The following is a 16245-nucleotide window of genomic DNA, read 5'->3' as shown; positions in this document are numbered from 1 at the left end:
CAAGTAGGGTTACTATTTTTGAAAAAAAAAAAAAAAACTTAATATGTAAAAACTTTCTTACAACAAAAGAAGCAAATAGATAGATAAGATAAAGCCAGTGCCTGCAGCCGCTTTATGGAGTAAAGTCTAGCACCATTGACAGAGAAGCTCCACTATGCCACGTCCAATGTCAAAAAACACTATTATAACAAGAAACAGTCACTTTACGATAACCAAATGGTGATGTTGGTTAAGGTTCAAGTGAGGGGTCAACATCCCAGTGTTAAACCCCACCAGAGTTTGTGTAGTTCCACTCTCCCATCAGCTGGAGCTGCTACACAATCTCAGTTCAGAGCTCCCTCTATTGGAGTCAGTATAGAGAAGTTTTAAGGACAGTAAAAACACAGAGGAGATTCAGAGATTATGATCAGATGAGGGAAAGCCATTTTTAATAAGTGTAGACTTAATATGAGGATTACTGAGGCTCAAATGAAAATAATAATCTCATACTGTAAACAGAGCTATAGCAAGGCTGATGCTAAGTGATGTGTCTGCTCTTGTGTGGTTTATTTTACTGTATAACTCAGTTCTGTTTTTGAGCAGCTCATGATTCTGACGAGCGCCGACTTTTGATCATTTACACAGGTTACACTTTAAAAAGTAAGAAACATTTATGAGATATTCCAGAAATAGAGTTTGAATGTCCTAGAAATCTTGAGTTTGGTGAGTCCACTCCCTGGTCAGCACATGAGAGGGGCAGGTCCTTTCTGTGCTGTCAACAGTGTGTTATTAATAGTGATGTGAGTGTGAGTGACTCAGGCGACGGGCCCAGTGCCAGCGTTTCCACTAACAATAATACAGGTCTCAGTTAAGAGCTGGCACCACCACAGCACCACTGGATCATTTTTATAGACGTCAGGCCCAGCTCCTCTGCGTCTGCCTGCTCTGCATGCTCCAGCTGAGTACATAAGGTATGAATTAGCGGAAGTGCCATTTGAATTCTGGGAGATATTCTGTTTGTGTTTAAAGAGCTTGTCTTGGGCCATCATTTTGACTTTAGCTTTGAGAAGCTTATGGCAGCTTTCAGCAGAGCTTTTCCAGAGAAGAGAGAAAAACAGAGTGAGAGTCAGAGTGTGATCCGAGCTGTCTGGTTTAATCTGCACATCGGCCTTTGAGGGACTTCAAAGATGAGTGCTCAGGCCTTTCTCTGGACGTCACCTCCTTGAGTTGGCTCCTGCTCCATTGGCTCCTGCTCCATTGGCTCCTGCTCTGTTTGTCCCAGTGAGATTAGACCGCACCTTGTGTGTGAGTTTATCCTCTCCACTCTGGTTATGTGTTAGGAGCTGCGGTGAGGGACTGTGTGACCTTAGCCTTGGAGCAGCTTGGTGTGTGCTCTGTGTGGGCTGTGAGGCCCCCTCTTGGCTCCCAGGACCCTGTCCTCTGTTTAACAGGTCTAAAACGCGCTCCTGCTCTGTGTTGTTTGTTTGCCTGCAGCTCATCATGAACTCTGACTCCTTAATCACAGTTAAACGCTGCCAAAGTGAGCTCGCCTGAAGTGTGAGAAGTGCAGTGTGGGAGAGACAGGGGGATAATGGGCTTTGCTCTGTGTGCTCAGCCTCTCACTGCCAACCACAGAGACTTTCAAACTTCAGATGGGAACAATGTTGAGCTGCTCAGCTCTGAGAACTCACAGCTGGGTGCTGCTGCTGCTTTTCTGACGTCACGTTTAGATGTTTGGAGATGCTCTGCTCTGACTGGAGCTGATATCCTGAAGCAGGTCTGTTGTTGTACAGAGTCCAGCTGAGACCTTGCCCACTCGCTCACACAGAGCATAAAGTACTGAGTTCTTCATTAGCGGCGTACCCTGCTCTAATGTGCTAGTGCTATCTGCCAGGCAGCGTTAGGACCTCTGGGAACTGCCCACACTAGACCAGAGGCCGTCAGCACATTACACCAATCAATGTGAGAGCCGTGATATGGACTCTCCTGGCCGGCCCCAAGCTCAGCCTGATCACCTCCCGCTGTGTACCTGGTAGCAGCTTCATCAGCCCCTGGCTCGGTTCATCACAGCTCCCTCTCAGCTCAACTCGTTCAGTGTGTGCTGTTCAGTGTGTGCCGTTCTGTGTGCTGTGCAGTGTGTGCTCAGGACACGATCGATGGGAGAATATTGTGAATCTCTAGCCGGGCGTTTATTAATGTGAGGCAGCTCTGCTCGTAGCGTCGCTGATGGAAGAGTGTGCAATCACTTAAATCTTCTGACGAACAATTACACAGCCAGAGGAAAGGCTTCGCTGATTGTTCTCTCACATAAAAGCTGACGTTCATTTAACCTTGAGGATTACCTACTGCCTGCACTTTATGGGACCCACTTTTTCTAAACACACATCCTGCGTGAACAGTGAGAATGACCTGTTTTATATCTTCCCTCAGCTCCCACTTAGTAATGTCACAGAGCTATTTACATGGACTCTGCAAAGAGCCTGTAACTCTGCACTCTGCCAAGTGCCAGCAAGTGTCTGCAGCTCTATCTGCAAATGGATGCACATTAGTCCTGGACACATCTGCAGCTGCTCGTCCATGGGACTGGACCTCTCCTTCACTGTGGTTCTCCTCAACTTTTCTCTTTTTCCCTCTCTTTTTTTTTGTTTGTTTTTCCTCACCAATAAAGAGAGTCTAAGGACAGGGGGCACTCTGGGACACTTATCCATTTGATTGTCTTCTGAGCTTGCCTATTATTGACCAATGTCTGTTTCATTGTTGATTTTCTAACTTTCTATTGGTTAAATCAGTTCTCATGTTCAGCCATAAGAGTAACTGTGGACTCAGCAAAGTCTAGAGTTACAGAGTCTGGAGTTACAAAATCTGGACTCTGTAACTCTGGACTATGTGACTCTGGAATTTGTAACTCTGGAATTGGTAACTCTGGATTCTATAACTTTCGACTTTGTAAATCTTGGACTCTATAACTTTGGACTCTGTAACTCTAGACTCTGTGACTCTGGACTCTGTAACTCTGGACTATGTCACTCTGGACTATCTAACTTTTAACTTTGTAATTTTGGACTCTGTAACTCTGGACTATGTGTCTCTGGAATCTGTAACTCTGGTCTATGTAACTTGGGACTCTGGAGTCCGTAACTCTGGAGTCCGTAACTCTGGATTCTGTAACTCTGGAATCTGTAACTTTGGTCTATCCAACCTTGGACTCTAGAGTCCACACCTCTGGACTATGTAACTCTGGTCTATTTTCAACTTTGGACTCTGTAACTCTGGACTATGTAACTTTGGACTCTGGACTCCATTACTCTAGACTCTGTAACTCTGGTCTATGTAACTTTGGACTCTGTAACTCTGGACTATATGAATCTGGACTCTGTAACTCTGGTCTATGTAACTTTGGACTATGTAACTTTTAACTTTGTAATTTTGGACTCTGTAACTCTGGACTATGTGTCTCTGGAATCTGTAACTCTGGTCTATGTAACTTGGGACTCTGGACTCTGTAACTCTGGACTATGTAACTCTGGACTATCTAACTTTTAACTTTGTAATTTTGGACTCTGTAACTCTGGACTATGTGTCTCTGGAATCTGTAACTCTGGTCTATGTAACTTGGGACTCTGGAGTCCGTAACTCTGGACTCTGTAACTCTGGAATCTGTAACTTTGGACTCTGTAACTCTAGACTATGTGACTACAGAATCTGTAAATTTGGAATCTGTAACTTTGGACTCTGTAACTCTGGACTATGTAACTTTGGACTCTGGACTCCATTACTCTAGACTCTGTAACTCTGGTCTATGTAACTTTGGACTCTGTAACTCTGGACTATATGAATCTGGACTCTGTAACTCTGGTCTATGTAACTTTGGACTATGTAACTTTTAACTTTGTAATTTTGGACTCTGTAACTCTGGACTATGTGTCTCTGGAATCTGTAACTCTGGTCTATGTAACTTGGGAGTCTGGACTCTGTAACTCTGGACTATGTAACTCTGGACTATCTAACTTTTAACTTTGTAATTTTGGACTCTGTAACTCTGGACTATGTGTCTCTGGAATCTGTAACTCTGGTCTATGTAACTTGGGACTCTGGAGTCCGTAACTCTGGACTCTGTAACTCTGGAATCTGTAACTTTGGACTCTGTAACTCTAGACTATGTGACTACAGAATCTGTAAATTTGGAATCTGTAACTTTGGACTTTGTAACTCTGGACTATGCAACTCTGGACAATGTAAATTTGAACTATGTAACTCTGGTCTATGTAACTTTGGCCTCTGAACTCCATAACTCTGGAATCTGTAATTCTGGAGTATGTAACATTGGACTATGTAAATCTGAAATCTGTAAATTTGGATTATGTAACTCTAGAATCTGTAAAGCTAGACTCTGTGACTCTGGACTCTGTAATTCTGGACTATGTTACTCTGGACTCTGTAACTCTGGACAATGTAAGTCTGGAATCTGTAACTCTGGATTATGTAACTCTGGACTTTGTAACTCTGGACTCTGTAACTCTGGACTCACTCTGTAACTCTGGACTCACTCTGTAACTCTGGTCTAGGTAACTTTGGAATCTGGGCTCCATAACTCTGGACTATGTAACTCTAGCCTCTGTAACTCTGGAATTTGTAACTCTAGACTTTGTAACGCTGCACTTTCTAATTCTGTAACTTTGGACTATGTAACTCTCGACTTCATAAGTATGGAGTCTGTAACTCTGGACTTTGTAACTCTGGACTCTGTAACTCTGGACTATGTAACTCTGGACACTATAACTCTAGAATCTGCAAAGCACCTGTAATGGGCTAATTTCCCTGATTGTCAATAGTAGAACAAAGTAGAGGCGGCCACTGTCAATAAGTGATGGCACCGAAGACTCATCAGACCCGCTCCATTACACCAAATGGCACTTCCACATTCAATACAGCACTTAGACACCCACTGAATTCACACACAGCTCTGATCCGAGTGTGCTCCGAGTGTACTCCTAGTGTGATCTCAGTGTGATCTCAGTATGAGCTCAGTGTGATCTCAATATGATTTCAGTGTGATCTCAGTGTTCCCAGTGTGATCTTAGTGTGATCTCAGTGTGATCCCAGTGTGTTCTGTGTGTGATCAATGTGTGCTGATGGCTGCCTGTTTATGACACTTAATATCTAATATGTAAAATGAACAGATCGTGATGTTCTTGTATTGGAGAGCTGTGCATCTTCTCTGACAAATCTGTGACACTTTTCTGGCAGATGAATGTATGCATCTTCATCAATCTTCATTGCTCATTATCGCTGTCTTCAATGCACAGGTCCACAATGCATTTTTCAAACATGTAACATTTACTTTTTGATAAAGGTACATTAAGTTTTCCAGTTCACCTGTTCATCTCCATGGAGATGTTGCTTTGTCTGGAATATTCTATAATATGGCATTAAACGTGTCTGTATTTACTGTCAGGGACAGATCTATGGAGAGACTTCCAGCTAAAAGTATCAATGCAGTATTAATATTTTTAAGGTATTTATTAATGATAAAAATAAAAATACATAATCAACATTTCCATGGAGACAAGTGAACAGTACAGCTTTAATTAAACATCTAATGTAAAAGGAGTTGAGTTTTGCTTCATTCACACATGTTTAACACACAAACCCTGCATATTTAGGCTGAGTTCTTCTCTCAAACTGAAAACAGTCTGTTCCACCTCATGATGTCATGTGGTAATATAGAAAGCGCTCCCCATACACCCTCACTGGAATCATTTGGATCATTTCAGTCCTGGAATTGCCAATCTTTACTGAACTAAAGGTCAAAGGAGCTGTTAACTTGAAAACTACCACTTCATGACATCACAAGGTGGAACTGAGCATTTTGCGCTTTGAAGATGTAGACCAACTAATAATAAAGCGTTACTCAAACATGTGTGAATGAAACAAAATTACCTTTAAAGGCTTTAAATGCTGAATATGTAACACTATTCAGAGTGTCCATATAGTCTCTTTACAATTTAAAAAATGTATTACAAAGGCAGCTGATCAGATATGTGAATCAGACTTGTTCTCTTGTACTCAGAGATTTCCAAAGTGTTTGACCTCATTTAATTCACCTCTATATGGGCTCCATTAGTGGCACGAAACACGCTAAGACAGGACTGGTTTTCTTGCCATGTTCGCTGTACCAGAGTTGATTTGACCAACAGAAAGTTAAAAAAAAATCAACAATGAAAGAGAAACAGACAAACAAATAGAGAAATATCCCAGAGCGCCCCCTGTCCTTAGATCCTCTTCCTGCAGGAACCATTGTCCCAGAGCGCCCCCTGTCCATAGACTCTCATTCTTGGCGAGGAAAAGCAAAAAAAAAACAAAAAAAAAAAAAGCAAAAAACGAGTGAGTAAAAGAGAAACTATAGTGAAGGAGATGTCCACTTCCATGGACAGACAGGCTGCAGATGTGTCCAGGACTAATGTGCATCCATTTGCAGATAGAGTTCAAGACTATAGGGCCAGAGTCACTCAACTAAGCTTCAGGGCCACTCAATTAAGGGCCAGAGCCACTTACCTAAGAGTCAGAGCCACTCAACTAAGAGCCAGAGCCACTCAACTAAGAGCCAGAGACACTCAACTAAGAGCCAGAGACACTCAACTAAGAGCCAGAGACACTCAACTAAGAGCCAGAGCCACTCAACTAAGAGCCAGAGACACTCAACTAAGAGCCAGAGCCCAATCAACTAAGAGACAGAGCCACTCAACTAAGAGCCAGAGCCCACTCAATTAAGAGCCAGAGCCACTCAACTAAGAGCCAGAGCCCAATCAACTAAGAGCCAGAGCCACTCAACTAAGAGATAGCGCCATTCAATTAAGGGCCAAAGCCCACTCAACTAAGAGCCAGAGTCACTCAACTAAGAGCCAGAGTCACTCAACTAAGAGCCAGAGTCACTCAACTAAGGGTCAGAGCCACTCAAGTAAGGGACAGAGTCACTGTTTGACTGAGGAACTTACAAACGTGCTGACCCCATTATGGTGGAGCACCATATGCTGGAAAATGGTGGTTGGTTGAAAGTCCTGCAGGTGTAGTGTCACATATTCAGTCTAAAGGTCAAGGTCGACATCTGCAGTAACTGACCTCTCGGTGAAGAAAAATGGACCAGTAATTGACCAAAAATGCAATGTGATGAAAAACTTGTATAACCAGTGAGTAACTAGAACAAGTCTGATTAAGATATCAACTGCCTTTGTAATAAAATTTTAAACTTGTAAAGAGACTTTATGGAGACCCTCTATTTAACCACAGCTGTGTATTGTCTTTGTTCATTTGAAATCACTGAAATCTCAAACAGATCCCTCATAATTCCAGTGTGAAAGTCTGAACATGGCTCTCGTTCACAGAAGAAGTGTTGTCATTATGTTGTGAACTCTGTCCTCCATTTTTCATTGTAATAATTCATCAGATAAAAAGGTTTGTGTTTTGAAGAAAGATTTTCTGATCAGATAAGTGATTGGAGGCCGGGTGTTTCTTGCTGATTAAAATGTTCATAATTGGCTTTGGAACTGTTTTGGAAACTTGAAACTAATCTAATAATTAAGAAATAACAGAGCTGACGTTTCCACTGAACAGTCCAATCAAAAACACATGGCACAGATAGCAGCTCACACAGGGCCAAAACAGTGTAAAGAGGAACAAGAAACTAATCAAACTACACTCCTGCCATGTTCACCTGTCACGACACAACCACACACTGTGCAAAGAAGTGGACTGAGTGAGTGTGATGTCACCTGCAGCGTCTGGTTCCAAATGAAGCTCATCGAGGCTAGCAGTTATAGGGGCCAATTTGGAGCAGAGTTCCCTATTTGGAATTCTGACCGCGAGTATCATAGCAACCAAAGAGCCAATCTGGAGTGAGCCTGGAAGGTAACACCCCTTCCCCCCTGCACCGCTGGTTTAGCAGGGAGTGGGGGCTTAGCAATGCTGTCAAACTTGTTGCTAACGCTAGTGGGGGAAAAAAGTTACCTGATTTGTCTGTTATTAATGTTCATATCCTGATTTACAGACACAATAGTGAAATAAAAACACCAGGATCATGTAGAGCGGGTTAATACATTTAAGACCAAAATGACAAGTCTGACAGCAGCAGTTACAGAGAGAGGACACCGTTTTTCTTCTGTGCTTTGTTCCAGTCGCCCATTTCTCATCAAGGTGCTCTGGTTCCCCACCACAGACCTTGATTGGCCGGACGACATCTGAGCATGTGTGTGTGTGTATATATGTGTATATTTATATATGTGTGTGTATGTTTGATGACTGTCTGTGTTTGGAGCTGGCACACACTTGCACAACCGAACACACGCACACCTTCACTACCAAACACACACACACCTGCACTACCAAACATGCACACATCTGCACTACCAAACACACACACATCTGCACTACCGAACACACACAAATTTGTACAACCAAACACACACACCTGCACTACCAAACACACACATAAACCTGCACTACCGAACACACACACACACCTGAAAAAACCGAACACACACACAAACCTGCAAAACCAAACACACACACCTGCACTACCCAACATACACACACACCAGCACTAACGAACACACACACACCTGCACAACCAAACATACACGTGCACTACTGAACGATCCATGGCCCGGGGACTTCATCACACGGTGCCGTTTGTTTACATGTAGAGCAGCAGAACTAAAGCTTTAGTGGAGAAAATAAGACCAGAGCCATGAAATATCTGTTAAACAGTGAGTCGTGCTGTGTCCTACATGAGCCACCAAGCCGTGCTCTGGCCCACCTCCTTCAACCAGGCTGAAGTCCGAAACATGGGAGGGGGTCACAGGTCACATTTGGTACATTTTAAGACATTTCCCAGGTTTCTGTAGCTGGATGAATAAAATCATTGCTTTTGCAAGCACTTTCACCATAGTCCTTTAAACTAAGACTGCGTCCTCAGCCTCCTCCTCTTCCTCCTCTGCCTCCTTCTCTAGCTCTTCCTCTGCCTCCTCCTCTGCCTTCTCCTCAGCCTCCTCCTCTGCCTCCTCCTCAGCCTCCTCCTCTGCCTCCTCCTCTGCCTCCTCCTCAGCCTCCTCCTCTGCCTCCTCCTCTGCCTCCTCCTCAGCCTCCTCCTCTGCCTACTCCTCTGCCTCCTCCTCTGCCTCCTCCTCAGCCTCCTCCTCAGCCTCCACCTCTGCCTCCTCCTCAGCCTCCTCCTCTGCCTCCTCCTCTGCCTCCTCCTCAGCCTCCACCTCTGCCTCCTCCTCAGCCTCCTCCTCAGCCTCCTCCTCTGCCTCCTCCTCAGCCTCCTCCTCTGCCTCCTCCTCTGCCTCCTCCTCTGCCTCCTCCTCAGCCTCCTCCTCTGCCTACTCCTCTGCCTCCTCCTCTGCCTCCTCCTCAGCCTCCTCCTCTGCCTCCTCCTCAGCCTCCTCCTCTGCCTCCTCCTCAGCCTCCTCCTCTGCCTCCTCCTCAGCCTCCTCCTCTGCCTCCTCCTCAGCCTCCTCCTCTGCCTCCTCCTCGGCTCAGCACATGGACCATATCACTCTTTTTCAAAACTGTGTGTGTGTGTGTGTGTGTGCATGTATTTGTGTGTGTTTCTCAGTATGTTTGAGTGTGTATATGCGTGTGTTTGTGTGTGTCTTGTATGTGTTTGTGTGTGTGTTTGTGTGTATGTATGTGTGTTGGGGTGTATGTGTGTGTGTATGTCTATGTACGTGTATGTGTTTGTGTGTACGTGTGTATGTGTGTGTGTGTGAGTTGACCGTTGCCTGTTCACATAAAGTGCTGTTTTGTGTTTGGTCCACAGTTTAACCTCTGCAGTGCCTTTGTGAACTTTCTCTCGATTATGAGCCGGCGGACATGATGTTCTGAGCTGGCGGACATGATGTATGCCTGTGCCTCTTATGAATAATGTTTTTGGAGGTTTCATTTATGTGGGCGTGCTCTATTAATGATCCAGTCTGCTCCCTTTAACCTGACAAATGATTTCAGATGTTTTCAAGGTCCCGCGTGTTTGTTACCTCCTGATGTGTGTGTGACCTGCAGGTTGTGAGGCGGACTTCTGGGGGCCCCACTGCACCAACCGCTGCCAGTGTCAGAACAGGGGGCGCTGTAACCCCATCACTGGAGCGTGCATGTGTACCGACGGCTACCAGGGGTGGCGCTGCGAGGAGCAGTGTGAGCACGGTTACTACGGGAAGGGCTGTCAGCTGATCTGTCAGTGTCTGAATGGTGCTACCTGTGACCACGAGACCGGAGAGTGTGTGTGCACGCCAGGGTACACGGGGGCGTTGTGAGTATAATGATGTAATAATAAAATGTTTTACTTCAAATATTCTGTGTTATCAAGACTCAAATTTCAGGCGGCTGAAAGTTCCCATAGAACCAGAACATTTAGCTTAAAAATGAAAAATACTAAAACTAACCTATTAAAAACATGACTCCTCCCAGCTCCTTATAGGTTGATCTGCTCTGTGAATGTGAATGTGTTATAATGTTGTTTCCTTATCACAAAAAGACCTGGAGTTGTGTTTTGTCTTCCAGAAAACACTCCTCCTTGTGATGTCATGTGGTAATACAGTGCTCAGGTGTGTACACCTTCACTAGAATCATTTGAATGATTTCAGCCCTGGAATTGTCAATCTCTATTGAACTAAAGGTAAAAGGAGCTGTTAACATGAAAACTACCACTTCATGACATCAAAAGGTAGAACAGAGCATTTGAGCATTTGAGATGTAGACAGACTGATAATAAAGTGTTACTCAAACATGTGTGAATGAAACAAAACACAAGTCCAGATATGTTTTTTGAGGAGGGAACAGCATTAGAACATGGACTAAAGCTACAAGAGTCCATTTTGTGTGACATAAGACCTTTAAGATTACCCCTTTCTACATTTTATATACACACAGAAACATCACCTATATGATGCAAGTTATATGGAATTATGTAGTAAAGAAACAACATATTTTAAAATATATTTCATATCTAAATCCTCTGAGTCTCCCCCCTTTGCTTTTTCTAGCTCAAACCCTTGTCCTTCTCTCAATGAGCTTCATGATGATGTCCCTGAAATGGTTTTCACTTCAGCCAGAATTGACAAAAGTGCAAAGCAGTGGTGCAAAACCCTTCTACTGAGTCAGGACCTGACCGTAGAGGGTCTTCCCTCCTGACTCCAGACGGTCCAACCACAGTCACTTATGTGTATCACATGATTCTCAAATGCAGAAGACACCTCCTTTCAGAATGAAATATAACTTATTTTATCTGAGATAAATAAAATTTTGGTGCTTCTGATTCTGCCGATTTGGCAGAAATCTGCTGTTTCTCCTTTATGTTATTTATGTGTGAGAGGCCATGTTTGTTTTTGTGACGCCAACTGACCATACGTCTCTCTGACTGGTTAATCCACCTGTCAATCATGCCCTCTGAACCCGTGGAAAAAGGACACAACTCCAGACCCTCTCATCTTTGTAAAGTTTTGTCAAAGCATGTGGGTCTGGCTGGACAGGTCAGCAAAGTAAAGGGTAATGACTATTTTTAAAAATGGAAACATAAATGAAAAAAATATCCAAACGTCTGCTTGGTCGTGTAGTTCAATTCAATTCAATTCAATTCATTTATTTTTGTAACGCCCAAAATCACAACAACAGTTGTCTCGAAGGGCGTTCATGTTTTGGTTGATGGGGGAAACCGGAGTACCCGGAGGAAACCCATCCAGACACGGGGAGAAACATGAAAAACTCCACACAGAAAGGCCTGGGCGACCCGGGGATCGAACCAACCTTCTTGCTGTGAGACATGAGTGTTGCCACTCAGCCACTGTGCCGCCAACACACAAAAAACAAAACAACAGGAAAAATCAGACACAACAGGAAAATCAGACACAACAGGAAAATCAGACACAACAGGAAAAATCAGACACAACAGGAAAATCGGCCAGGCGAGGGGGAGGAAGACCAGACGAGGAGGAGGAGAGTGATATTCAGTCTGGTGCAGTACTTCATGCTGAGTGCTGAGACCTTAAAGACTTTTACAGGTCTGTGGGTCTGTGTGCTCTAGTTGTACCTTAAAGGTGATGTCTTGTATATGTTTGCAGGTCTGATAGAGCCTTCATAGATAAATGTGTCTACCTGTTCCATGTTGTTTTTGACAGCTGTGGAGAGCGTTGCCCCTCTGGGAGTCATGGACCCCAGTGTGAGCGCCGCTGCCCCTGTCAGAACGGAGGCACCTGCCACCACATCACTGGAGACTGCTCCTGCCCTGCTGGATGGACGGTATATTCACTCACTGGGGTTTGCGCTGCAGTGGTAGAATCATCGTTAAAATGCAAAAATATTTACATACTTTTTAATTTATGCGTTGGGCTGCAAGCTGTTAGTCATTTAGCCAATCAATCCGTCAGTGGTGTGGGCTAAAATATTGATTTCAACTCATTATTTTATTGGGATTAATAAGGATTTTTATGGCTCAAGGTAAAGAGGCATCTTGTGAATAAGATGGAGATTTGGGGAGGAATTGCGAGTTCAATGAAAATAACAATAAACCTGATGAACTAGAATAATCAGAAATTTAATCTTGAAAAACACCTGCAGACAAGTGTCAAATGCAGGATTTTAAAAGCAACTGTTGTATTTAGAAAACAAAGAATCTTTTTAAAATAAAAATTTAAACCTTTTATGTTTTGCCTTCAAAACCTGCACAGGTGTGAGCAGTCAGGGACCTAACCATGGACTGTATATATAAACAAACATGGCTAACCTGCTCGTCGCCGCGTTCCAAACAGGAAGTGATCATGGCCGCACTTCCAGCTTCATCGACTCACTTTACATTGAAAAACTGTGTCCCCTCTCTTTGCAACTGCTGCTGTCAGATTCCTGACTTTATATGATGATTTCACTATTATGTCGGTAAATCAAGATATGACCATTAATAACAGACAAATTAGGTGCCTTCTTTCCCCGAGGTTGCTCCCGCTAGCGTTAGCAACAAGTTTGATTGATAGCGTTGCTAAGCACCTGCCCCCTGCCAGACCAGCCGGGCGGGAAAAGGCAACAGCCTCGCTCCTGATTGGCTCTTTGGTTGCTATGTTACTTGCGGTTGAAATTCTAAATATGGAACTCTGCTCCAAATTGTCCCCTATAACTGCTAGCCTCGATGAGCTTCATTTTGAGCCGAACGTTATGGGTGATGTCATACTCACTTAGTCCACTTCTTTATACAGTCTATGGATCTAACTGTTTGCATGACATTTCATAATCAGATAACTCCAGAAATCAGACTATGATCACATGTTTGGGCTGCATGTAAATATCATGCGTATGTAAGTACTGCGTAAGTTCCATCAGACGAGCAAAGGTCCTGAAGCTGAACCGTTTGAACACTGTTGATGTTTTGAGGAAACATCATTAATATATTTGTGGTGTTGTTTTTTCCTGCAGTGAACTTTTGATCAATATTATCTGGTCAATTATAAATATGAACCAAGAATTATTTAGTTACGAATGACTCCAGCAAGAAATCACTGGAGAAAAGAGACAAGATGAACTGGTCCAGTGTTTTCAGCCCCAAAAATAAAGATCATTTTGAGTCTCAAAACCAAAACCAGGACCAAGGATTCCACTGCAGAGACCAGAGCATCTTTACACTGCACAAACTAAAGCAGCACATTACAGGACGTAAAGCTTCAGGGACAGTGGATCATCTTTAATACAGTCACTTTTGGCCTAAACATAAATGTGTTGTATGTCTCCTGAGCAGAACTCATTTAGAAACAGAGTCACACATTGCACTCATCATTGAACTAGTTTAATCCAGGATATCTCTATATCTACATATAATAAATCCAAAATCTTGAAATCAAATGTAGAAATAATTAAATGATGAGAGCCATTTTTTTTTTTTTTTTTTTGGTAACAGAACTCACAGCCTGTATTTCTAATGTCTAATGTCCAAAGGGAAACAAGCTGATTGGTTGATGAAATGGTGTGAAATATGTCTGATGGTTTGGTTTCTCTGCTCTTTAGCTTAGGTTAAAGGCACTCTGCACTTTACGTGGTATGTTCCACAGTATGACATTAACAACTTATTTATCACCATGGAGACGAGCTGACATCTCTAGTTTTGTAGTTTTGTTTTTGTTTTTTTGGGGGTTTTTTTTAGGCAGGTGTTTATATCTTGGGCTAATTCACAACATCAGTCTCCAGAAGGGCAAGGTAGAGATCAGATTTGTGGAGAGATCTCACAGTTAAAATGCCTGTTGTTCAAGGTTTTAATTTGGTACTTGTAAATTAATTAAAACACTTGTAATGAAACACATGTGAAATAGTTGTACATAGTTTCATATTCTGAAACATTCCAGGCAAAGCAATGAGACCCTCTATGGAAACCCTCCACCACAAAGTTCCGTAGTGGACCTTTAAATTTACAAATTTACAATGAAATAACTGTGAAAATGATTCTGCACATTCCAAACAAAAGACCAATATAAGTAAGTTCATAATCACTAGCTCATTTCTTACATGTCAGCATTCAGAAGATACACAGTATATACATCTGTAAGTTCATAATGAGCCTAAATGGCATCCTCTCTCTCTCTCTCTCTCTCTCTCATTCCCAGGGCTCTGTGTGTGCCCAGCCCTGTCCCATCGGCAAATATGGCATCAATTGCAGCAAAGACTGTTCATGCCGAAACGGTGGCGTGTGTGATCATGTGACCGGGCAGTGCCAGTGTGCAGCGGGCTTCAGCGGGCGCAGGTACTACCCTGTGATCACTGCTGTTGTGTTCTGACTGAAAATAGGCTACACGATGAGATGCTATGAGTCTTTAATGCAGAGGGAGGCTGCTACACCTTCACACTGTCCTATTCTCTTTGTTTATTCCAAATGAGCTGCAAACGTGGCTCTTTGTTTAAAATTTTATTTTAGGCTTTTGAAAAACATTTGGACGTTTCAATGGCATTTTATGTTTAAAGGTTCCATATTACACTATTCTCCTCATCACAAACAGACCTGAAGATGTGTTTTGTTTCATTCACACATGTTTAACACACAAACCTGCATATTTAGACTGAGTTCTTCTCTCAAACAGAAAACACTCTGTTCCACCTTGTGATGTCATGTGGTAATACAGAAAATGCTCCACTGTGTTTTTAAACTCCATATACCAGGAATGTACAAACTTTTCTCATTAAGGGCCACATATAAAAACACAGACAAAGCTGAGGGCCGATTGAGGGCCACAGACGGGTCACCAATACAGTGAAAACTTCAAATCTGCGTTATTATGACTGGGTATAAAAGGAGCAACTGCGTGAGCAAATAGTCCAACAGTCTAAGAACTTTTCTCAACACACAATTGCAAGGAATTTAGGGGTTTCATCATCTATGGTCCATAATATCATCAAAAGATTCAGAGAATCTGGAGAAATCTCTGCACGTAAGCAGCAAGGCTGTGTTACAACAGTGTGACTTCGTAGTAAAAGAGCGAGAAGAGTACTAGTCGGGCCTGCCTGCAGTCCAGACCTGTCTCCCATTGAAAATGTGTGGTGCATTATGAAGCGCAAAATATGACAACGGAGACCCCGGACTGCTGAGCAACTGAAGTTGTACATTCAGCAATAATGGGAAAGGATTCCTCCTGCAAAACTTCAACAATTAGTGTCCTCAATTCCCAAACGCTTATTGATTGTGGTTAAAAGGAAAGGTGATGTAACACAGTGTAAACATGCCCCTGTCCCAGCTTTATTGGAATGTGTTGCAGACATCAAATTGAAACTGAGTGAATGTTTGCATAAAAACAATTACGTTTATCAGTTTGAACATTAAATATCATGTCTTTGTAGTTTATTCAGTTCAATATAGGTTGAAAAGGATTTGCAAATCATTGTATTCCGTTTTTTTTTTTTTTTAAGTTTTACACAGCATCCCAACTTCATTGGAACTGGGATTGTAGAATAATTTAATGTTTCAATGCCTCTTTTTACAAAATCTTTGCATGACTCTTGAGCTGTTGTTGCATGTTTGAGACATAAGGAAATTACATCAGTATCATGGCTGTTGCCAACATGAGGCCAGCACATAGATGGTTCTTAGTGTAACATATTGAAATGATAAAGAGTCCGGGGGTGGTTCGTCTGCAGAGGAGTTACTTGAACTTATACTTGAATGAATCTCAAGACCCACATTAATATTATGATTTATTTACATTTATTTCATCACATCACAGTGTGGTGTAGCCTCAAAGAGCTGAAAAT

The 16245-nt window shown here is 42.8% G+C and overlaps 1 protein-coding gene across 1 annotated transcript in view; it reads left to right on the top strand.

The window, feature by feature from the left end:
* Positions 1–16245, top strand: part of megf11 (multiple EGF-like-domains 11) — a 219274-nt gene that overhangs the window by 134410 nt on the left and 68619 nt on the right. The window contains exons 7-9 of the mRNA XM_055222399.1: positions 10036–10282; positions 12147–12267; positions 14610–14746. Of these exons, the coding sequence (XP_055078374.1) occupies positions 10036–10282; positions 12147–12267; positions 14610–14746 (505 nt within the window). The remainder of the gene's footprint in view (positions 1–10035; positions 10283–12146; positions 12268–14609; positions 14747–16245) is intronic.

Source organism: Periophthalmus magnuspinnatus, chromosome 6, assembly GCF_009829125.3.
Source record: "Periophthalmus magnuspinnatus isolate fPerMag1 chromosome 6, fPerMag1.2.pri, whole genome shotgun sequence".
Lineage (NCBI taxonomy): Eukaryota > Metazoa > Chordata > Actinopteri > Gobiiformes > Gobiidae > Periophthalmus > Periophthalmus magnuspinnatus.
Note: the sequence above shows the minus strand (reverse complement) of the source record. Positions and strands in the feature narration are given on the sequence as shown.